A 25,156-nucleotide genomic window follows, 5' to 3' on the forward strand; every position below is an offset into this window, starting at 1 on the left:
TGTAACTTCTCAAATAAACGTTGTTTGTTTAGATATATGTAGTTTTTTTTTATTAAATAACTATGATTGATTATATTGTATCTTTCGCAAATTATGTTCCTTGAGAACTTTACTTCTTCCTACTTATCAATACCCAAAAGAGTCCAATTCTGGAAATTGATTTAACAATTTTCGAAAAACTTTGGATTTTAATAAATATAGATTTAGTTAGAAAATTTTATCAGCCTTTATAAGATTTATGTAGATTTGGATCATAACAATAGGTATATTCAAATCACATGTATTTATTTATATCATAACATTAGACTTTTTTCCTTATTGGTTTCTGAATTGGCACTTGTTTTTACAGTAGCTTTCAACAATCTATCGACGACATGATCGTTCGTTCACTGTTTGTGTGATTCCCTTCAAGCGTGCTCATTCTCTCGCTTCTCTCGAAAACGAACCTCAGAGAGCGCAATTTCGATTCGTAATTCAAAAGCCGGAATCAGCGGAATTTGTCGTCTAGTCAAACTTTAGCTACAATCGTGTGTGGTTGCATTGCATCTAACCGGGCGGATCAAAACCGGGTTAATTCGGTCATCGTCACAACCGTTGTAAGAAGAAGCGTCAGGCTTTTTGGTGAACCGTAACTGTGCAGAAACAATAAAAATGGCCAACAATATCGGTATGTATAGGCACTTTCCCCTCCATTGCACTATATAAGTTAATTTTACCGTTGGGCGTGTAGATATTTCGGTAGTGATTTTCTTATGATTGTCGTTTTGGTGGCCATACATTAGGGTTTCGTGGAGAAAGCTACGTGGTTTTTAGGAAAGACATCTGCATATGATGTGGCGGGTGCGAAATAATTGATAATGATTTCGAACCGGCAAAAATCGATCTTCCGAAGTGGTTCCCTACACATATGTGCGGAAACATGAGAACGAAGCAAAAAGAAATAATGATCTAAAAATACTTTAAATTTCCTGCTACTGCAGCGTTGTATTACAAACATTTCGCCTTGGATCGATTTTTTGTTTGAATCACCTGCCATCATCCAAGCTCGAAGTCGAGAAAAAATATTGACTTTAACTGAAAGTTACACTAATTGATGGTACCACTGGTTTCGCACATAAATGCTAATGAAAGTACATTACCTACATTTGTCGGTATGACCTGTTTTGAAAACTGCGCTAGTTTGTTGTTAGAAGAATTGCGAACTGGATGTCATGACATAGAAATACTGTCATGCATACTTGCCTTTTTACATCTCACCAGATCCCGAAGTCTATTCACCGCATCGCGATTTGTGATGGCTCACACAGTGATCAGACAGAAGCAGATAGACGTTGTATGGGTTGTTATTTTTCTTTGCTTTGATGCATGAGCGATGACATCATCTTTGCCAGCATCCACTGATTCGTCGTATGCTTTTTTAACAGTATCTTCCAACTAGTGTATAGCTATGTATATTAATTCTAAAGGAAGTAAAATTCTTTACATTATGTTGAAATATTGTTTTGCTGTTTTAACCCTTCATATGATCAATGACATTCTACATTCAACATGTTTCTCAATTAAAAATCGACAATAATTCATGCTAATACAGTAAATGTTCGATAAGTGTCAACCATTTCAACTAAACACTGTTTAGTTGCTATAAGTCCAACATCTTAGCAGTTGCCGCACAGCCATCTATCAAACAGATGATCAGAATCGGCTGAAATAAACTGTGAAATGTAAACTTCATTTAAAGACAATGCTTCTTCTTCTTCTTCTTTCTGGCGTTACGTCCCTACTGGGACAGAGCCTGCTTCTCAGCTTAGTGTTCTTATGAGCACTTCCACAGTTATTAACTGAGAGCTTACTATGCCAATGACCATTTTTGCATGTGTATATCGTGTGGCAGGTACGAAGATACTCTATGCCCTGGGAAGTCGAGAAAATTTCCAACCCGAAAAGATCCTCGACCGGTGGGATTCGAACCCACGACCCTCAGCTTGGTCTTGCTGAATAGCTGCGCGTTTACCGCTACGGCTATCTGGGCCCCTTACAATGCACTGTGTTTTATTTCATCGATTTCATGCGCTTTTTGAATAGCGCCCAAACCGTTGATTTTAGCGATATAGTTTGTTCGGAGAAGTTTCTTGGTATATTAAAGCGCATCTTCTGATGAAAAAAGTTTTGTGAGCAATCCACCTAGCAGTGAGATAGAAAAACTATTTGTTTCAAAACATATAGATAGACATATGGTGTCTTCGGCACAACTGTAGAATTGGCAATTTGAAAAAACTTTTTCGAAGACATGATTTTTCTATCTCTTATACTTTTTGAGATATATGCCGTTGTATGTGAATGGCTCTTAAAATCATATATTTAATCATAACTTTTTTCCAAGAATTTTAACATCTTTTGATTTTTACAAAAAAAATATAAAAGAGTTATGAATTTTTTAACAGAATGTACACAAAGTCGTATGAAAAAAATCGATCAAAATCATTATTGTTCATAACTTTTTACTAAGATTTATAACATTTTTCATGTCTTCTACAAAGTTGTCAGATATCTTAAAACGCGTGTTTTTGCTGAACATTGCACCTCTCTATTTCTTCAAGTAAAGGAATTATCAGTAGAAATCGTTTTAATAAGGCCTATTTGTTTAATAGTAAGAACCTATGAAAAGACGCTTATAGACAAATGTTTTTATCATCTGCCGAAAAGGAAGATATGGTACTTTCATGATTTGTAAGAGTTGTCTGCGCCATTTTGCGCCGAAGGCAGTTATAGGGGCCTAAACTACCCCATGAAAAAGAGTAATTCATGAATAACTTTGTTACTTCAAAAGATAGCTGGATGACATGTTCAGCAAAAACACGGATTTTTTCATGACAAAAAACTTAGTAAAAATCACAAAAAATGTCAAAATTATTGGAAAAAAGTTATAATTAAATATATGATTTTTAGGGGTCGTTCACATACAACGGCATATATCTCAAAAAGTATAAGAGATAGAAAAATCATGTCTTTGACAAAGTTGTTTCAAATTGCCAATGCTACATCTTTGCCAAAGACACCATATGTCTATCCAAATGTTAAAAAAAAAAAGTTTTTCTATCTCACTGCTAGATGGATTGATCACAAAACTTTTTGAATCAGAAGATGCGCTTTTATATAACAAGATACTTCTCCGAACAAACTTTCGGTGCTATTCAAAAAGCGCATGAAATCGACGAAATAAAACACCGTACAATGGCTCATCGACGTTGCAGTTAGCGAACGTTTACTGTATTATCTGTGTCATGCTTATTTTCGGCTATTCTTGTACATTACTCCTGAAGCAATTCCAATAATCTAAATGATAAGGCGTACTTCGCTATGCTTCTTTTCTCTTGAAGTCCTCAAACCTTGAAAAACAGGCCCTAAAAATCTACAAAAGTACCGTTTTGTCTCAAATTCCGAACAGACTCATATTCCGAACACTCGCTTTTTGTACGGCGATTTGGTTGAAATATTGCGCTGAAAAATGTCATCAAATTACCAGGGAATGGCAGTCAATTGCAATTCAACTTAAACATATTTCAATCTATTTTAGACCTCGAGAATAGTGATGATTCTCTAGTTCCAGGTCAGTAAAACTAGCTCAGATTAATTTATTTGTGGAATTATTCATTTGAATACGATTTTTTCGTGCTGTTCGGAATTTTAATCAAGGTGTTCGGAATATGAGACAGAATGAACACAGTGTTCGGCATTTGAATCAAAATGTTGTTCCATACTTTTGCATAAAAACAGTACTAAACAAGTTCAAATGAATATTTTTATCGACACATCCAATAGATAAAAGTCAGACTTTGTGAAGAAATTGAAATTTTCACAAATACCATCTAATTTATGCCCATGAGATGCATTTGAAGTCGCTGTTGGCCTTAAGTGTTCGGAATATGAGTCAAAACTATATTCAAAGTTATGCTGTGATCAAACAGTTTGAAAAGATCGTTACTTGATGGACAAGCCCGGCATTCATTAACACCAATTAACCTACTGTACGGGTAACTACACAAAATCAGGCTGAAATCTATTTTGCTAAAGTAATCAAGTATCGTTTACGTTATGCATGTCGGGTTGGCTGTTATTTACATATTTTTTTCTAAAGAACATAGTTCGAATGATTCGAAGCCTACTTACCCTATGCCATAAACTCATGTGTTATTAATGCATAGTGCCTTGGACTCATACACGTAGGCAAACTTCAATATAGGTATGCGTTGTTCAGAAGTGCATCATCAATACGTGTCGTCACACGCAAAAAAATTGTGCGGTAAAAACTACCATTTTAGGGGGTTAACTTAAGGTGATTATAAAACGAAGCCAAACATTGAATTTTCAAGTGCACAAGGCGAGAGTATCTGACAAATTGCTTGCTTGCTGGTGGTGACCAATGGGATAGATTTTCAACGCGGAGCGCTGTTTGGTTCTCAAGTCTTGTGCTCTTGAAAATTTGAGATGTGGCTTCGTTCTATAATCACCTTAAGCGATCGCACCGGCAATTTTCAGCAGACCATAAATGCGCTTGATTTTACCATGTCTGTTGTCGAAATCAGATTGTTGTAAATTATTTCTGTCAAATGTACCAGTAATGTGGTGGGATGTACCGTAAACATAGTAAATTGGTCTGAAATTCCATGGTAGTTTCAAGAATGGGCGTAGTCAGCTAAAATAGTAATTTTTACCACAGATTTTTTTCCCGTGCACTGTGCCTTTCAATACAATTAGTCTCGCGGACGCGGTGCACCATGCAAATGCCTACCCCCTACGCATTTTGTCGCTATGGACATTTGCGGAATGCTGACTCTATCAGCGCCTTACTTGTTTGAGTGTTGAAACAGACAATGCATCGTTTGAAAACTAACTGTCATACTCGTTTGCTGTTCCATTGCTTTTATAAATATTCACAGACAAACAGAGTTTTATGGAGGAAATATTCAATAGATTTTATTACTTAGGTTTCAAACATTATTCAAACCATAAACACGAAGCTTAGAAATTTTGCCGAAATTGTTGAATATATTTAGCTGAAAGTAGTTGCAGTCCTCCAAGTGAAGATTATTTAATAGGTTTGTTTTATATCTCTTGTACTGCCAACACTGATGAGCACCAAAAAAGTCTTTATTTTTCACAAACCCTCTATTTTTCCTATTGGAAAACATTATAATAATATTTGAAAAACCCTTACTTGCATATGAAATTATAATTGTGGTAAACTTCAATGTAATTTCAAATGTGAAAAAGTAAATTTTTAGACAAAATTGGGCGTTTGAAATACAAAAAGCAGGTTTTTCCATATAAGTTCCCATTCAAATTTCAATCGCGATGTGTCCAAATTTGGCACATTTGTTTGAAGCCCAAATACACCCGAACAAAACTTTGGTCTGGTCGGATTCATTCAAATTTTTGTGTTCCGCCCCCTAGTGGCTATATTGCCCGAAATACAATTATGTTCTTCAAAGTCTGGCGCTGATGGCACTGATGTGAACCGTGAAACATGAAAAAGACGATGTACGTGCCTCTGGTTGTGAACATACGAAATTTGAAATGAAACTGTGATCGATGGAAGTTTCCTTTGTGTTACGTCTATTTGTCTGTGGCTCGGTGTTGAAAAAGATAGTCGTAAAACGTGTCTATACTAGTCACCCACTCAAATTCTACATATTTTCTTAAAGATTCATGAAATCATTTTAGAAGTTCTTCCAGTGCTATCCATATTCGGCTCAATCCTATTTTACAATTGATTCCCAATTTCAATGTCCAGCCCGTTACAAAATAATGTAAGCAGCATTACAAACAACAATCATCTGGGAGATTTTTTTCTCATGGGTTGACAATTAGCGCTTTTACCCCATGACATGCATCAGACAATCGCTACCAACATGCAACTTCCACACTCGATCTGGTCACTGCATTGGAGCGTCAGAACTAATAATAGAAGCTGACTCAACACCGGGAACCTTTCGTTCGATGCTGAACCTCGAACCATCTGTGTCATAAATATTGATACCTAATGCTTTCCCATCCATAACTCTCGCTAACATCCATTGTAGTAGATTGTGCATGTCCATGCTCTGTCCAGCTTGATTCATTCAGTAAGCTATAGCTTCGGGAATGCGAATGGCGTTCGAAAACCAAGGTCATTGCTGCAATGAACCGTCAAAATCGACTTCACCATGTTCGCAGGTTTCGCACCACATCGTAGGCTTAAGGAAAAGAAGCAACAAACGCAGCATCATGGGGGCATCGTAGGGGCTTCTGTGGCTAACCCTCCAACTGAAACTGATGATGACCATCAGACACAGCAATCGTTTGATCAGCATGAACAATATCCCGAATCAAACCCCGCCAGTATCAGCAGTTCTGTTGATGGTCCCAAGCCAGAAACCGGTTGCGCCGATAAAAGCACGGTCGTAGAAGAGAAGATCATTCGCCGTTGCTGGTTTGAAGGTATGCTTGACAAAATGTTGTTTTGATAGAATGTAAATGTGCAAATTATGCTGCGTGAAGTCACATGACAAAAAGTGTGGCATTCGAGATGACGTGTACAGCGTGGCCACGCCTCGAGCGCATCACGATGAGCCGATTTGTGTGGGAAGATCTTATTTCGCACACGTGACTGCAGTCATGAGGCCGTTGTTATTAGAACAAGTCGCAATTAGTGTCACCATGTGATAAGTGTAGCAGCAGTGAAGAATGCTTTATTTAAATTGTCAGTAATTCAATTATTTGATTGACATTATTAAATGTTGGCCGCTTAGGTACTTTAATACAAGTTTTAAAATTAATGATAATTTTCAAACATTGGTTGGTTAGTTGTACTTAATTGTCCGCTTTGCGACAAAAGTTTAGATTTCATTTTCGGCTAATCGACACACTAAGTATGGACCGATGCACGAGTTCACTATCTGACGTTTGAGCGGTGCCGTATTATTTACGTGACCATGACAACGAGTAAATACGGCACCGCTCAAACGTCAAATTAGTGAATTTGTGCATTGGTCCATGGTACAACTTTGTAGAGATAAGAGATACAAAACTGTTTTTTACCTTTTTCAATTTTTGATTACGAACATAACTGGTAAAAGATACTTTCGGCAACCTCAGTAAAGCGGTGCTACAAAAAAGTTGCACATTATGCATAAAAGCAGTATTTGCCAAACTGAGCGCCGCGGCGCCCTGGTGCGCCGTAACACTTCTCCAGGTGCGTGGCAAATCAGTTGGAGACTGGACTTGAGAAATATTTTATTTTTTCGAAAAATTAGGTGATGTCATCTTTTTTTTCTCTAATCCCTTTCCAATCAAACTTGGTGCAAATCTTCCTTTCGAGGATGCTTAATGCTTCGTTGCCATCACATACATTCCATGTTTTTCTAAGCCAGCATGTACACTTTTAGTGTTAAAAATGTTGTGTAAGCTTCAGTGTGAACTGCTGAATTAATTTTTGAAACACAGCATTACAAAAATAGTTTTATGCTCATAAAACCGTTTATTGTTGACTAACGTGCTTATTTCAAGGGAAATTGCATACATTAAGGCGTTTACAGATTACAGTGCAGATTAACAAAGTTTAAATGTGCAATAAAATGATGACACGAGTTGTAAGAATTTTGACATGATTTTCAGATTCAGGAGGCCCAAATTTAGTAGATAGGAAAATTTTACATTCTAAAATATGCTTTATTATATAGTGGTTAGTTTCGCCCCAATGTGTCATTTTCAATTTTTGTTATTAAAACTAATTTTATGAGATGTTAAATTCTATTTCATTTAAAATTGATTACATAAAATGATAGAGATCAATGAAGTACTGCTTTTACCGAAATAAATTTGACAATTTTTGAATTCCAAAGGAAAACATAACAAAAAGTTGTAAAATAGTGATCAATTTGCCCCCGGATTACGGTATCTTTATTCTAAATTTATGATTTTTAATTTGTTTGCTTAAAAAACTAAGGATGAGTTTTAATGAAAAGTCAAGTATTTTTTAAAACGTGTACCTACCTCTAAAAATTATTATCACAAAAAAAAAATAATATCGCGACTCCAGTTGAAAGTCGGAATCATCGACACGCGACAATCGATTTTTCTCAAAATCTATGGGTTGAACCTAACGTCGGGCATAGTGCGCTGGACAGCGGATCTGATGGACTACCCAGCGCAACATGCCCGACGTAGCTCCGACGAATAGATTTGGAGAAAATCCGGGTTTCGCGTTTCGAAAATTCCGGTTTTCAACTGTGTGAATAATATTACATTTGACGACAATGATATATTTTTCACAATATAAGAAGCAAAGCATTGAATAAATGCAAAATCTAATTTAGTGTTATTTTTATTCATTATTGAATAAAAATATAAATGTTTAAAATGGAACCCTGGACATTTTTTTTGTAAATTTTCTCATTTAAGCTTAAAGTGTCTGAGTTCGATTCACATATCTGCTTCACGATATACGAGTGACAACTTTGGCAAAGGAAGCGCGCATTAAATAACTCTGGAAATGCTCTTAGAACTCTGGGAATGTGGGAACCAGTGAAATCCCATACCAGTGGGAACGTAATGTCAAAAAATGAAGGCGAAGGACACAACTGTACCTGGAACCTTTTTAAGAAGGAACTGGTACAAACCATATTAAGAATTTGAATGTTTCTATTATAGGACGACTTAAGTTTCGTGATTTTGTATTCTGATTTACAAGAGTATCGAGTTACGGACGATTTGATTTGGCCATTCTGAAATATTTTAAAACCAGGTCCGGTATTGCGTGGTGTGGACGTTTTCAAAACATCATGCGAGAACTCCAACGATACTCTGCTCGCATTAGTTCTTCAAGAGATTTCTCCAGACAATATTTAAGGGATTCCTCCGGAAATATTTTCAGGGTTTCCTCAAAAGAGTCCTCCAAAATTTCCATCAGAGAATCCTCCAGTGAGTTCTCCACCAAGCATGCGTCAAACGAATCTTCTAGTTACTTCTTTTGAGTTTTTTTACAGTGATTCTCCCTTCTTCTTCTTCTTCTTCTTCTTCTTCTTCTTGGCATTAACGTCCTCACTGGGACAGAGCCTGTTTCTCAGCTTAGTGTTCTTATGAGCACTTCGACAGTTATTAACTGAGAGCTTTCTTTGCCAAAGTTGCCATTTTTCGCATTCGTATATCATATGGCAAGTGCGATGATACTCTATGCCTAGGGAAATCAAGGAAATTTCCATTACGAAAAGATCCTGGATCGACCGGGAATCGAACCCAGACACCTTCAGCATGTCTTTGTTAGTAGCCGCGGACTCTAACCACTCGGCTAAGGAAGGCTCCAGCTGGGATTCCCCCAAAATATTCTTTTTTTTTCAGGATTTCTATTAGAGGTTCCGCTAGGGAACTGCCTGGAATTTTTCAAGCTATTTCTTCTATGATCGTCTATTATTTTCTCCTTGAATTATCTCCGAGTCCCTCTGAAAATTCTTTTTTTTTTCTGTCTTTATTAACGAGATTTTTAGTCCTAGGATAGTTCATCTCTGGACCAACGGCTTTACTATCCTTCCGAAGGAAGACGTCACTATAACCTTTTACGTCATCGGCGTGAGAGGCATGTGTTCTAATCACTACACCGGGTCCGCCACCGATTCTAAATATTCATGCAGGGGTTTCAGGAATCTTTTCACAGGTTCTTTTATACATTCTTCTAGCAATTTCTTGTTGATTTCTTCCTAAAACTCTTTTAGAGATATCTGCAGGTATTGATCCTGAGTTTCATTAATGAATTTTACTAGAAATTCGTCCAAGGTTCTTCAGAAGATTCCTCTAGATATTCCTAGGATTCTGCAAGGGATTTCTCTTAGCACACCACCAAAAAATACACCTGAGACTCCTTTATGAATTCTTTCAGTAAATCCTCCAATAAATTGCACATGATATCAGATACATCAGATACATCGTCAAGAGATTTTACTAGTTAGTGCTTCTGGTATATTTTCAGGGTTCCTTCCAGTAATTTCAACAGGAATTCCTCTAGAGTTTTATTCTATTATTTTTTCCTGAAATTTTTTAAAAGGGTTCTTCGGAAATTCCTCCTGAGTTTTGTTCCAACATTCCTTCAGAGTTTTTCTGGGCATCCCTCCAAAAGTTCCTACTGACTTTATTATAGTTTTTCTTCCAGAGATCATTCAAAGGGTTCTACCAGGAATGCTTACCGTCATTTTTCCTGATATTTTCTGAGATTTCTTCAATAGATTCCACCGGAGATTTATCAAAAAAATTCTTCAGGAATTCTTTCAAGGCATTGCAGAAGACGCTTTTGCAGAAATCATTAATTTAATTTATGAAACACATTGCAAAAGAAATAAATAAAAGAAGAAATCCTAGAAAATCATCTGAATGAATTATGGAGAAAATCTTGAATTCGTAAAAAAAAATCATATCAGGATTTAATGAATCCAACCTTGAAAGATTCGTGGAGCAATTCCTATATCGCAGGTAACACGGAAGGAATCTTAGGTGGAATCCTAAGCAGTAGTCGAGTAGGATCTATTAGAGCAATTCTACTGGAAATCCTTAACAGATTGCTGTCCATTAATTAGGCGGTTTTAGAATAAAAATATAGAAAATATAGAACCAAAATATAGAAAACGAAATATTTGTTTCGTGTGTTCGTTTTTTCAGCTCATGTGATTCTACAAGAAATTTTCTATTTACGTAATATTGAAGGGAAACAGAAGTTGTAAAATTTTCTAGATTTTCAGAAAAAAAATTCTGGAAAAAATAGATCAAAATGTTAAAGAACATTCCGATAGATTAAAACATTATATATACTTTGCAATTAGATTAAATGGACAAATTGATGTAAAATTATCGAAAAAGTTACACGTCTTCTCGGTGAGAATCTAACTCATGACTTCCGAGAGCGCTACTATACTACTACGTTATCTGGTTCTCTAGATGTGTGCTCTGTGGAACCTGGCACAAATCTGTAGAACCTGATAGTCAATCATGCTGAAAACATGATGGATTGGTCACCACCAGCGAGTGATCAATCGATCAAGTTTTCAGGTTAAACGGTTAGCTGGTTGTTAAGAATTGTGCTCTTCAAAATTTGAGGAATGGCTTCGGTTCATCTTCACCTTAATGCATAATGTGTAACTTATTCTTAATGCATTAGAAAGGTTACAGTTCACCAATGTAATCGATTTCACTGCATTCTACCTTTCAGTACTCGACACCGAAGACAAGCTGGAGTACAAGTTCTACCCGGTCAGCAATGGAGTGATCAACTTCAAAGTTCGCGCCGCGAACGATGCCCATCTGGCATTAACCAGCGGCCCAGCGGAATCCGAACCCATGCTGGAGGTGTTCATCGGTGGCTGGAAGAACACCAAATCCGTCATCCGTAAGAACCGCACTAAACCGGACGTGTGCGAGGTGGAGACTCCGGATATTCTGAACCCGGGCGAGTTCCGTGGTTTCTGGATCAAATGGATGGATAATGTAAGTTGATGTGCGGCTTAATTAATGACCAACGGGACTAACAATTTCGCTTCGTTTTAGGTTATCACCGTTGGAATGGAGGGAGCTGCAGCGGCATTCCTGTCCTACGAAAATCCCGATGCGTATGACATCAACTACGTCGGTGTGTGCACTGGATGGGGAGCGAGCGGAACGTGGATTATCGAACAGAACGAACCGGAACCATCGGCACCGATAGCTGCGGCCTTGGTATCGTCCAATGCTGCTTGCTGGATTCCTGCGGCCAACGGAGAAATTCCTCCGAACGCCGTCGTTGGAGGATCGGACGGAGAAGACATGTACATTGCACGTGCTCAGCATGAGGGAGCAATTATCCCGGGTAAATTGCTGGCATCGCATGGAGCTGCTTACGTAGCTTGGGGTGGAGCGGAGAACCCGAAAACGGAATACGAAGTGTTGTGTGACGGAAATGGTACATTTGTTCCGACCAGCGGAGGTGAAATTCCTCCGAATGCGATTCCAGCGGGTGAAAGTGAAGATGGCGAGCCTCTCTTCATTGGGCGTGTTGCACACGAGGGCACCATGACGGTTGGTAAGGTCCAACAGTCGCATGGAGTGTGCTACATTCCGTATGGCGGACAGGAGATGGCTTTTGCCGACTATGAGATCTATGTTAGCCAGTAGACGCGACGCCGGTTCGTCCATTCGATGATATTGGATTGTCAACCGGGTGCCTTAATGCCAAGCAATAGGGCTTGATGGTTGTCAGAGTTTGTCGTTTGAAAGAAAGTTCGCTTGTATCAGAGCTTTAACCACAGATGCCTGCACAACTTATTTATTGTTAAATTGTAATGTATTAGAACTCTGTTTTATAATAAAAATCACATGCTTCCACAAATTGCTACCAGCTTGATAAAAGTTCTGAGACTTCTTCCCGGATTATTTATTAACATAAGCATAAGCATTGATGACCGTACAATTCATAGTTGCTACTCCGTGATTGTCCAGAATAATCGAAGTTGCACAAGGAACCAAGAGATGCAGCTTGGGAGTAGTTTTACATCTTCATTGTACACTTTCGAGAACTCCAAACATTAAGAAGTCAATATCGGCGCCGGCCACGTTCTAACGGTCATCGGGAAAAGGAAGAAACATTAGTGTGATATCCATTGTTACTAAAGACCGAGAACAACTCCGCTTCTCCATGGTTATCATGAGAAGGAGTTTTGTTAGTGGGGAGGGATCATCATGTATGATCAGGATTCACCTTGGTATGTGATGCGATTCATGTAACCTCAGTTCAAAAAATCACCTATCAGTACTTTAAGGGCAAATTTTTTCGGTTTATTTATTGCATCAAAAGAGCTACATGAGTGTTATGATAATGCGGATTTGGCACGATTTCTAAAATTGATTTTGTTCGATCGCGCGGAGTTTTATCTATCAAAACCATAGTTTATTCCAGTAGTGTCCATCTTACGGCCTGCGGGCTGCATGTGGCTTTCGAAATATATTTTTCGATGTTTGGAAAAAATGCAACAGTTGATGCAAATGCAACATGAAATATTTTAATCATCGTGTGGCAAGTACGATGATACTCTATGCCCAGGGAAGTCAAGGGAATTTCCATTACGAAAAGATCCTGAACCAAACACCTTCAGCATGGCTTTGCTTATATATTGAAACTTATATTGAGATGTTCGGTAATCCAATTCGTATGGTTAGCAAATTAATTAACTCATTACGCGTGGTAAAGATGGATACATCCATCTTTACCACGCGTAATGAGTAATTCCATTGCATTAATTTGGTCGAAAGTTAACATTTTTTGCATTAATAATGTTATCATGCATTTATTCAATAACTGTCAAGCAATGATGCATTTGATTAACATTGTAAATGCTTTGTAGCATTATTTTAATATAGCTTTATGCTAAGCGTTTAGAGTGAATATACAGTTATGCTGTCATACAAGATTACATAACCTCATTAAACGCACTCGAATCTATAATAAATAAGTAAGACGATCGAGCACGTTCGCACTCGCTCATTACGTTTTGAGGGGATATGGGAGAATAATGAAATGACTTTCTTTCATCTCGAACCCCCATTTCATGATCTAAGGATATATGTATTCATTCAGAATTGTTGTATTTTATGAGATTCTTTTTTTTCATAAGGAGCGAGAGGAAAATTGAGCGGGGAGAGAAATTGATGTCGATCAATTCTCCCCTGAAATCTTTTCTATTGCGCTAGGGCTTTGTTTTGTGGGTTAAGTTCTGTTATTTACTCTACGAGAAAGAATGGTGATCAAATTCTTTCTATTGATGTTTCATTTGCTGAGGAAAAGAAATCACTGCTGTCCAATCTCCGAAGAGAATTCTTTATATTCGTAATAATTAGGCGAATAGTAATGTTAACACACACAGTGGCTTCGTTTATAAGGAACTTTTATCCTACCTTATTACATCAGCAGCTTTAGCACAGGACACCAACGCGCCAGGCAACCAGCACATCATCATCCTAGTTGTGGGTTCGAATCCTGATTCCAACAAAATAAAATCATTAAGCTGGTAAAGAAAACCATTGAAAGGTAGTCAATGGATTCATTGTTTTGTTTATTTTTAACGCAAGCCCTAAACATACATAATTTTAAGCTAATATACATCATGAACCCTAAATATACAAACATAAATGCTTTAGTAGGGCTTGTGCATTAAAACTGCTTTACCAAGTATAGCATTAATTTGGTTGTTGTGGGGCCCTTTCCCACTTTAATTATGCTTTATAAAGCTCTTAAAGATTATGTCGCTTTAAAACAAAATCTGATAGCACACTATAGAGCAAACATAAAGTATTCATATATAGCTTCGTGGTTACTCGGGGGCTACTTAGCCTTAATCTCAATGTGATTGTTATGCGGTTATATGTAGCAAAGTAACAATTCAACTTGGTATTTTTTCGAACTTTCTAGAACAATTTCACAGATTTTATCAAGTTGGCAAAAGCATATATGATTTGATGACGTCCCAATGTATAAACTCGAAATCGTCAAAAATGTCGAACATGACAAATATGCAATTATGGGCAGCTCATCACTTCTAATAAACAAATAACCTATCAAACAGGAAGAAAGATTCCCAAGTCATCAAATAGCACTTTAATTCGCCTTGAGTGCCAATCTAATGCTATAATACAACTTACATGTCCTATATTAGCCGTATAATAGCCCTATAAGGCCAAAAAGGCAAAAAATCGGGCTAGTGATAACATGGATTGCTAATACCGTAAAATAGCGTTGTTCAGCGCAGTTAAGGAATAAAATGATTCAAATTAAAATTAAATTTAATTAATTAAATTACTAACTAAATTAATTAAAAGTGAGTATTGCAACAATCAAAGAGCTCTGTGAGTGGGTCGTTACCAAATCTGTTTAAGATTATTGGAAAAATATAGACTAAATTCACAATTGTTATTTTTTTTCAACATGTTCATTCGTTAAAATAGTTTAAATTCTCACGTTTTTAACCCGCTTTCCCATATTCCGCGCAAAAGAATGCCTAATTCCGCGCACTCGCGAAACAATTAAAATTCAATAGAAATTTTGCGTTTTTTTAAGTTTCTCAAATTTCATAGTAAAATTCAATAGAAATTAGTTCTTGAAATGATTAATGAATTCTTGTTTTTTTTTTAGAATTCTGTGAGAATAATGCCCAGAATGTTATAAAAATCATTTTACGAATTCTGTCAGTATTCTATTAAGTGTTATTAGCACCCCTGAAATGTATTAGAATTCTGATAAAGCTTTTGCGTAAATCTTGGTCAGAATGTCCAGGATTAAGCAAGAATCGATACTAGGATTTCTTCAGCATTGTATCCAATAATCGTTTAGAAATCCTACCGTGAAATCTTTGAGAAAGCTGAACAGTATTTCAGAAGAAACCTACTCTTAATTCGCTTAAGATTCAGTCAAAAATTTACATAATGTTATATTATATCGTGACCTTGTCCAGTATTCTAGAAAATTACGTTTTGAATTCGTTGAAAATACTAACTTAAAGTCTATGGAACCCTGTTGAAAATTCTGTGAGAATCGTGCTCTTGAAAAAAACGTCTGTTTTATAATTTTGTCAAAGATTAGCCCAGGTATTAGTAAAATTTATTTCAGAGATTCAACGAAAGAACTAGCCTATGATTAGCGAAATTATGTTTAAAAGTTTAGCTTTTTAGCAATGAGTTTTGTTCTGGCTCCATTTATTGAATGTTGGAGGAATTCATGGTAGAATATAGTTGTTGTAATCCCAATAAATTTGTTTTTTGAATAATAAACCTCCAATCATTCTTCTATAATGCGTAGAACAATTTAACCGTTATTGGAACTGCAATCAACAGTGCCTAAAAGTCCAGAATTTGAATCATAGATCAAATATAGCATTCAAGAAGATTCTAAGAAAAAAAAACAATTTGAATGACTACCGAGCTTCTCTAACTTCGGGCCAAATATGATAAGAACCTTTGTACGCTCCGCGGGCCGCATAAAATGAGGTCGCGGGCCGTACGTTGGGCAGCCCTGGGCTAAAGTGATCATACATCATTTTTCGCGGGACAGTCCTGCATTGCATTTTAAACAGTGCCCCACGAAAAGCATTTCACTCAATTGATGAAAATATCCCTCATTTCTAGAGAAGTTCTTATTTATTCGCCATTTCAAGATTCTCTGATAATCCTGTTTGGAAATTTGTAAGATTAGGCTCCACAATTTCGTTATTTACGACCCATTTTTTAGATTCTGTAGTAATGTTCCCTTAAATTCTAAAGATTCTCTTAATGTTTTTTTTTTGTATCCTTCGAGAAAATAAGTATTTTAAAAGAATAGTAGAATCTTTAATATCTTTATGATTTAAGATAGTAAAGGAGAAAACGCAGCTTTTTTAGAATCACTTGTGCTAATAAATCCTTCATTACGTTAACATGTAATACTTGTGATTTAGATTTTTTATAATAAATATAGAATTTCAACCAGTTGCAATTATTTTTGTTTCGTGCCATTGCTCTTAAGCTTTGCATTTTACGATATATTTTCTACTAGAAAAAGAATAAACTGTGCTAATTTGCACCACGTCTAACTCTAAATATATGTACCCTTGTTCAAATAACAATATCACGCGACATCTGAAAGCGCTACGCAACATATATGCTCGCGTTGTTGTACGCATTCTTTACTCTCAATTACCGCGCCACATGACGGCCACATTCAGGTGCACAGATTGATTAACGCATATAGACGGGTTAAAATTCATTCGTCACGAGCAATTTAAATTTTTTTTTAATAATCGAACAAAAACAGCAATGAAAAAAATTCTTTTGAAGGAATTGAGGTGAAAATTATCTTCCTGAGAAGCTGCGAGAATCCTCTTCTATATTTTTCTTGTATCCTTGTGCTAGGTTCATTCAAATACCTTCATCTGAAATCTGTCAGAATGCATTTTACATCTTTGTAAGAACCCTGCACAGCATTCTGCCAGAAATTCAATTAGGAATATGTGAAAAATGTTGCTTAGGATTTTAGGATCATTCCAGTCCTGTCTGGGAAATCCTGCGACAAATTCTGTGAGAATGCTGCCAAAGTTTTTGGGGGAAACTTTGACAATAGTTCTATGTAAGGCACTAAGAGCTATTCTATTTTATGTAGATTGTTTTTCACCACCCACGTCGGGAAATGGTCTACTTTTGCACATCGATTCAGCCCTGCAAAATAAATAGTTGCTTAATATTCGTTACATCTTCAGATATCATCACCATAATACCTATATTGTCAAAAGATAAGCATTAAGAAAATAAAACACTATTTTTTTAATCTATAAAATTTATTAGGATTATTAATACATTATCAGAATATTCATAGTAACAAACAGATGTAAGTTCCTAGAAACCCCTTTTAACACTCCCTATCTTCTAATATACCTAATCAGTAAGTACAAACTCAGTCTTGTAATCTAGCTCGTGGACTTGATAAAAATTTGACTCCCGAACACAGGCCGCTCCACTTCCTTTGTCTTGTATGGAATGTAGCAAACAAAGTACGACCTTTGAATCTTCCCGCTGATCAGTTCGCCATTCTGCACATTTCGACCAATGTACAGAGGTTCACCTTGCTCGCTGATGCCACCGGGCGTTCCCAGCACCAGCGTGTTCCAACTGTCGACCTCGACAAACTGACCCGGGGTGCAGAGCACTTCGTACGTGGGCCGCTTGTGATTCTTGCCACCCCATGGACAGAAGCATGCCCGCTTCTGTGGATTGACCGACCCCGGTGCAATGGAATTGTTCACTTCCGCCCGACCCACGTAGAGCGTTTGGTTGCCTTCGTGGCCGGCGATGACGGCATTGGGTGGTATTTCACCATTCGATGCCTTCACCCACTGCATCCCGTTCAACTTGTCCCATCGTTCGAGGAACCTTCGGTTGTGATATTTGTACGGGCGATCCGCGTGGAAGGGAATGTAATCCCGATAAAGCGAAGCTGCGAGGCGATAAAAAAGCTTGAACCTTTCCCATTAAATTAATTGATTAGGGAATACTTACCATAATGCACCATAGTAGATACTTGTTTTATCAGGAAACTTTGCTATCCGGTCTATCAGTTCCTAATGGATGATGACTAATAAATCGTTGGCTTTGCTTTTTGGACTGTTTTTGTTTGCGGTTTTCAGTGATGAGAACAGCTCAAACATCAACAATCATCAGCGAGACGTGAGCAATTTCAAATGTTTCACGATTTCCGAGTTGTGTGCAATGCCATAGTGCATTTTTTTTATATTTCAGGGATTTTCAATCTTTTCTGCTTGACGATTTTAATAATATGTAAAAATCTAATAATGTATTAATCTACGTTGTGGGACATAATTGACAGTATGCTAAATTGCCACAAATATCATGTATCTCTACGCAGAATATTAAACATTATCGTTTTGAGTTGTTGTGCTCTGAAAGTGGAGATGTTTCGAACAATCGTATGCATACCACGAAACTTGATTTTGTCAAAGATTCGGTATGCTGAATTATGAATTCTGCTATTCATATTCTTTAATTTGAGTAACATGATTGAGCTCATATCGGATCTTTTTTGTGGAGAAAAACCTTTTATTACAACGGTACTTGTAGGAGCTGAAAGGCACCACTTGATTCGTTTGAAGAATTTTGTAAATTTGTACTTATTCAAGTTCAAAAAGTGTTCGGGTTCCCCTTTGTGCGTTTGTGAGCCTTCAGTTCTGTTGAAAATTTTTGTCAACTTTTCGGTAAATGGACTACCTGCTTTGCTCTTGTCCACAGTTGATCAGCAGAAGTTTTTTAGTTTTATTTAGTATGGGGAAATGAATCTAACTTCAAATTTCTCGCATATGAAAGAGTTAATCGAAAAAATATTTGGTAGGCGTGATACAGTAGGGATTCGCTCGTTGGGGATCCGCTGGAATAACTCGATGGTTGGATGTTCGCTGGTTGTAGAAATAATTCGTTAGGGGTATATTCACAAATTTCATAACGCCGAAAATGGCCATTTTCGATACCCACCCACCCCCTCGTAACGCATTTTGTATGAATGTTTTTCGAATTTCATATGAGCTGTAACAACCTTAGGAAACCCACCCACCCCCTCCAGCGTTATGAAATTTGCGAATGGGCCCTAGATCCATTCCACCATACAAATATTTTTCGCATTACCTAGCACATATGCGTTACTATGTGGTGAGTAGCGAATCAGGCCATGCATGTTACCCATTAAGGTGGAGTGATATTCTTGTAAAACGAAATTAAACTTGAACTTAAGTATGGAACATCTTCAGAAATTCAGAATTGCTATGAGCTAAGATTTTTTTTGTTATTTCCTCAGACAGTTTCAAAAGATTCAGGATCATTCCCAAGGAATTAAAAGTTCCAATAGAAAGTGATTTTAGATAGAAGCCCAGCAGCTTGTTTGAGGTTGCTCTGTAGCTTTCTAAGCAAATTCAATTTTTAAGTAGTTATATGAACGTACACATAACGTATTCACATTTAGTTTAGTGCTCCAGCGACGCAATGAAATAGTCTGTTTCGCTCAAGCACTAACATGAATAGATCGTCAGCAACCAACGACGTTTTGGTCGCGCGAAGTGGTTGAGCGAAGTTTGTGTTCGTTAATTTTGTCTGCATTGACAATATCGATCTCGTCAGTCGCCACCATGCTTGGATCTATACAGATGAACACGCAACGCGAGGAAAGATCCATCGGTGTTGGTTGCCGTGTTCATGCCTTGCCTGCGGTGGAAATTCGCATTGATGTTGCTAGCTAAACGCTGTTGCAACCCATACCGATGAAATGCAAGGTTGGTCAAAGCGACAAAGGCAAAATTAATAAGGGATGCGTGCTATTCTAAATACCATCCACCTTGACAAGCATCAGTCTCAACCGTCTCAACACGCTCATGCTGAAGATGCTGATTCAAAATCCTAGCGAGCGTCATTTTTTGTTTCATTCAATTATAATGTTAAACGTAAACATCTATGATCTTGTTTTCAAATAATTCACAAACTGTTTAAAATAAGTATTCAGATAAGAAATGGATTTTCGTTCATTTTACCGTATAAACTTCTACAACTTTCAAATTTAAAGTTTGAGAGATACCCTTTTTGAATGTATGGGCACTAAAGTGGTTCAAAAAATCGTTTTTGCTCCACACCGCTTATTCGTTTCTAAATGAAATTCTAATGTCCTCTTAAAATTTGAGCACATTCGGATGAAAACTGAGACTGCACAAGCCCATTAAAGTTTGTATGGGAATTACTATGGGAAATGTTGGGAATATCAGCAAAGCGAATACATATAAACGTAGTGATCAAACTATACAAAACCGTCCCGGGATGCGTGATATGAAGAAAGTTGAAAACATACTCAAATCGCGTTTGTACTCTACAACTTTAATCGTCAACGATCTAGTACGGACTAAATAAACAAAACATACAATCATTATGCATCGGCAATTTCGCTTCGTCAACGTCTACTACACATACACATATATGGCAATTGTCATTATCAACCAGGGGGCTGCTACGTCTACCTTTTTCATTGGACCTTAACAGTGGGCTGTCACTACTTTAATCCAACACTCCTCCTTAGTGAAGCCCACATATTCCTTACAGACTCTACAAAATGTTTAACTCCTCCTAGTTCTAAAAACTGACGTCATCATTTACTGCTGCAAATAGTACAATCCACCGCTCTTTCGGCCTACAATAAGCACCGTTTCACCATCCATAATCCGGAAATCCTTCTGGCTAAACACAACAGTATAACCTTCGTCTGTGATCTGGCTGACCGATAAAATATTTCTGGACAATCCAGGCACATACAAGAGCTCCTTCAACATCACATCGACTTGCTCTCCATTCATCGTTGCTTTAATCCTTCCCTTTCCGCTTCCTCTTGCTCTCACAGTTTTTCCATCGGCTAACATCACTTCTTTGGCACATGGATTCCACCAACCAAGATTATCCGTCGAATTTGTCATGTGCTTCGTACACCCAGTATCAACAATCCATCTCTTCGCGGTAGGCTCATCACTCACAGTAGTCATTGTAAAACACACTCTACGTTCGTCATTATCTTCTTCATGATCCTTACATTGTAGAGTGGTCGTTTTGGCTTGATCTTGTTTCTTCATACTAGCTTTCACCTCTTCCAACAAAACGGGGCAATTTCTTTGAAAATGACCTTCATGTCCACAGTAATAGCACTTTCGAACATAATTTCTCCGATTTTCATCCAGTACTGTAGACCTCATGGCCTTCTCAGCAACACTCTTCTCAATTCGGTTTTCACTTCTTCTCCGCCAGTCATCCAATAGTTTTCCTTTCACGTAGTCCAACTTCAAATCCTCCTCTGGCCGGCCTTCCAAAGCGGTGACAAGCGGATTATATGACTCCGGCAAACTGGACAACAAAATCGCCACAACTAAATGCTCCTTCAGCGACTCCCCCATCCTGGCTAATCGATGTACTAACTCCGAAGCCTCCACAAGATGATCCGACATGTTCCCGTCTTCTTGTAATCGCAGTGAACAAAGTCGCCGTAACACATGGATTTTGCTTGATAACGACCCTCGCTCATGATAGCTCTTGAGCTTCTCCCACATTTCCTTCGCAGTTGCAGCTTCCATTATGTGGATCAGCTGGCTATCCTCTAGCGCTAAGCCGATCAACGCTCGTGCCTTCTCGTCCTTTCTATTCCAGGCTGACGTTATATTCTCTGGGTCCGGCTTGAGATCCCTCACCATCGACCACAAATCTTCCCGCATTAACATTAGCTCCATCCTGAATCGCCATGTCGACCAGTTGACATCATTCAACCAATCGAACATTATTTTTGCTTCTGCCATTTCAAAACAAGTCACAAAAAAAACTACTCTTTTGGACCACTGTGCGTTCTTTCAAAATCTCTCAATCACTTTCCACACAAACACACGCTGCAATCAGTTGCCGACGTCCATCCAATAACAATTGGTAAAATTGATATGATGGCTGCTCCTCCTCCTGCCTTTCTTCTAGCGCAACTTAGAACATCTCACAAAAATACGCTTTCCATAGCCGTATATGCTTCAAACGCTGAGCAAACAGAGTTCAAATCGAACCGTAATCAAACGCACTTCAAACGAAATGTATCTTCGAACAGACACTTCACTTTCATACTTTCTTCGGGATATCTGAGCCCAAAACCTGTTGGGAATATCAACAAAGCGAATACATATAAACGTAGTGATCAAACTATACAAAACCGTCCCGGGATGCGTGATATGAAGAAAGTTGAAAACATACTCAAATCGCGTTTGTACTCTACAACTTTAATCGTCAACGATCTAGTACGGACTAAATAAACAAAACATACAATCATTATGCATCGGCAATTTCGCTTCGTCAACGTCTACAACACATACACATATATGGCAATTGTCATTATCAACCAGGGGGCTGCTACGTCTACCTTTTTCATTGGACCTTAACAGTGGGCTGTCACTACTTTAATCCAACAGGAAAAGCAAGCAATTCATTCATAGTGTTTGCCCATGTGCTCTTGAAGATTAGACCTACGTTGATACTGTGAGAAACATTCATCAGCTACAATTTTGACCGTTTTCAAATCGGACGTCTCAGTAATTAGTTATTGATTTAGTCACAAATTCTTCAACAGTGCTCATTTAACTTCTGAACAGGCAACATTGCTGCTGCATGAATTGCTTGCTTTTCCCAAAGTAATTCCCATACAAACTTTGAAGGGCTTGTGCAGTAGACTGATGCAAATTTTGAAGTTTCTGCTCCCCTATGCTTAAACGATGTCAATTATGATAAAAATCATTCTCCCAAAATTTGAAGTGATATGGAAGAAATTTGGTTGTGCACACGCCGTTTGAAGTTTATATGAAAATTACTATGATTGGACGTAAGGATAGTTTGTTATCATTGATAACAAAGTCCAAATCATGCTGAGATGATCATTCAATTACTCTCAGAGCAACACTGCTTTTTTGCTGTAGAACATAGTAGCCTGGATTATTTTGATCTATTCTACCCGCCAGGAGCACCTGGCTAAGCATGCAAAATGCAAACCCACTTTATGATTATGAATAGCAATTTTTTCTGATGTCCAATCGAAATGTGGTCTTCGGCAAAGCTGTAGCTGAAAGGACTTCACATGAGTAGAGTTCGTTCACTTTTCCATAAAATATTATGACGACGAGATAGAAGGCTAAACATGAAAGGTTGGCGTTTTCCATAGTAATCTCCATATAATAAACATCGAATGGCGTGTGCACAGACAAATTTCTTCCGAATCACTTCAAACTTTGGGATGATGCTATTTGCCATAATAAAAATCGTTTAAGCATAGGGGGTCAAAATTTCAAAATTTGCATCACTGTATTGTGCAGTCTCAGTTTTCATCCGAATGAGCTTAATATTTGGGAGGACACTCAGAATATGATTTAGAATTGAATGAGCGGTGTGGAGCAATAATAACGATTAAAAATCGTCTTTGTTTGAGCTCCAAGCCTGATTTTTTACTTTTACAAAGCAGGTCAGAATCCGCCATTGCTCAGAATTTTCAAAAACAAGAAAATTTACACGAAAATGTGTTTACTGAAGTTTCGATGATTACGATGAGGGATCCATGAACGAGTTCAAGGTGGTAATGCAATTGCGTGAAACAAGTTCAGTGTGATACGAATAATGAGCCGCGAGAACGAGAAGAACAGTGAGATCTGTTTTGGTGAGAAATCATTCTAAACAACAAAATGCGTCATTAGTATAACATTTAATAAACAATCAAGGATCCGTATAAAACTTTAGTCATACATCCTATCACATAATGTCGTTTTCTGCTATCTTTTTCGATCATTAATCGTTTATTTGTGCTTCCCCGAAGATGGTTAATCCTTGTAAGTATACCTCCAGCATTATGCACCAAATGGCCTTGCCATCTTGCAATTTCCATTCGCAGTGACTCCTCCAGTGCTACGTGAACCAGTCTATTGGCACTTCGGTGACCAGACCCTGAACCGCGAGGCCAGGGATGCACGTCTCGATCGTCGAGATCGGTTGTCCGGATTACGGTGGGTCTGGGCCTGCAATGGTGCTGTTCCGGAGAATGGCATTCCGGCGGGGGGCTCCGGAAGCCGTAGATACTACATAGGAAGGGCGCACTACGAGGGATCGGTAACACCGGGCAGGGTGGATCTCAAACGTAAAGCGTGCAGCATTGCCTGGGGTGGAGACGAACATCTGAGAAATGTGTATGAAGTCCTTTGCACACCTGGACATTTTGTGCGAATAACGGAGGAAAACACGGAATCGCTGCTATTAGCCAGCACGGCTGGAATGTCTGAAGAGGGTGAACCACTGTTCATTGGCCGAGTTGAGCACAAGGGCGAGATGATATACGGGAAGGTCCAACGTTCGCATGGAGTCTGCTACATTGCATACGAGGGCAAAGAACTAGCATTCAAAAGTTATGAATTGTTCGTAGCAAATGTTCCCATGCGTCTGGATAGCTCCTACTGGTTGCCAAACTTAAAGTCTGATATTCCGGAACACGCCACAGTTGGCGGAGGAACACCTAATAAATCCCTATATATAGGGCGAGCGAAGCATCGTGGCTCGCTTACTCCTGGATCGGTGGACCCTGAAACGTGGCAGTGCCATATCGCGTGGGGTTCAGACGAACATAGAAAGACATATTTTGAGTATCTGTGTCGCTGCAGTGGACGATTCGTGAAGTCACAAGGAAACCACTTGCCCATCGGAGCGATAAGAGGAGGGTATTCGGAATACGGAGAACCACTTTTCATTGGACGCGTGAAGATGAAGGAAGGTTACATAGTGGGGAAAGTTCAGCCATCGCACGCCGTTTGCTACATCCCTTATCGTGGAAAGGAAATAGCCTACAAAAAGTATGAAATACTGGTGCAAGCCGACTGAGGCTGGTGACATCGGATAGTATTTGCCTATAAACGTGATATCTAAGTCGTGACAAACACAATACAAATTTATTCAATGCTTACGTGTGTGTTCGAAATTGTAATCGTTCATAAAATTAAATTAAAAACTAAGGTTTAAATGTTCAATCGAGTAAAATAATTGAATGCTA

At 38.1% G+C, this 25,156-nt stretch overlaps 3 protein-coding genes across 4 annotated transcripts; 2 read left to right on the top strand and 1 right to left on the bottom strand.

Moving 5' to 3' along the window:
• The first annotated feature begins 472 nt into the window (after positions 1-472).
• Positions 473-12,411, top strand: LOC5568940. Of its 2 annotated transcripts, XM_021847483.1 has the most exons (4): positions 490-667; positions 6,214-6,477; positions 11,231-11,505; positions 11,566-12,411. In XM_021847483.1, exons 1-4 carry the CDS (start codon positions 652-654, stop codon positions 12,166-12,168), a joined length of 1,158 nt encoding a protein of 385 aa, XP_021703175.1. In that variant the 5' UTR covers positions 490-651; the 3' UTR covers positions 12,169-12,411. The 2 variants fall into 2 exon arrangements, with proteins under 2 accessions (XP_001658262.2, XP_021703175.1); XM_001658212.2 differs by lacking the exon at positions 6,214-6,477 and having other exon boundaries at positions 473-667.
• A 4,919-nt stretch (positions 12,412-17,330) lies between these two features.
• LOC5568939 lies at positions 17,331-18,183 on the bottom strand. The gene is made up of 2 exons (XM_001658211.2): positions 18,070-18,183; positions 17,331-18,007 (listed from the first exon to the last, which is right to left on the bottom strand). The coding sequence occupies exons 1-2, from the start codon at positions 18,080-18,082 to the stop codon at positions 17,481-17,483; spliced, it is 540 nt and encodes a 179-aa protein (XP_001658261.2). The 5' UTR covers positions 18,083-18,183; the 3' UTR covers positions 17,331-17,480.
• Positions 18,184-23,809: 5,626 nt separating this feature from the next.
• LOC5568938 lies at positions 23,810-25,156 on the top strand. The gene is made up of 2 exons (XM_001658210.2): positions 23,810-23,948; positions 24,011-25,156. The coding sequence occupies exons 1-2, from the start codon at positions 23,936-23,938 to the stop codon at positions 24,985-24,987; spliced, it is 990 nt and encodes a 329-aa protein (XP_001658260.2). The 5' UTR covers positions 23,810-23,935; the 3' UTR covers positions 24,988-25,156.

The sequence above is a fragment of the Aedes aegypti genome, chromosome 2 (genome assembly GCF_002204515.2).
Source record: "Aedes aegypti strain LVP_AGWG chromosome 2, AaegL5.0 Primary Assembly, whole genome shotgun sequence".
Taxonomy (NCBI): Eukaryota; Metazoa; Arthropoda; class Insecta; order Diptera; family Culicidae; genus Aedes; species Aedes aegypti.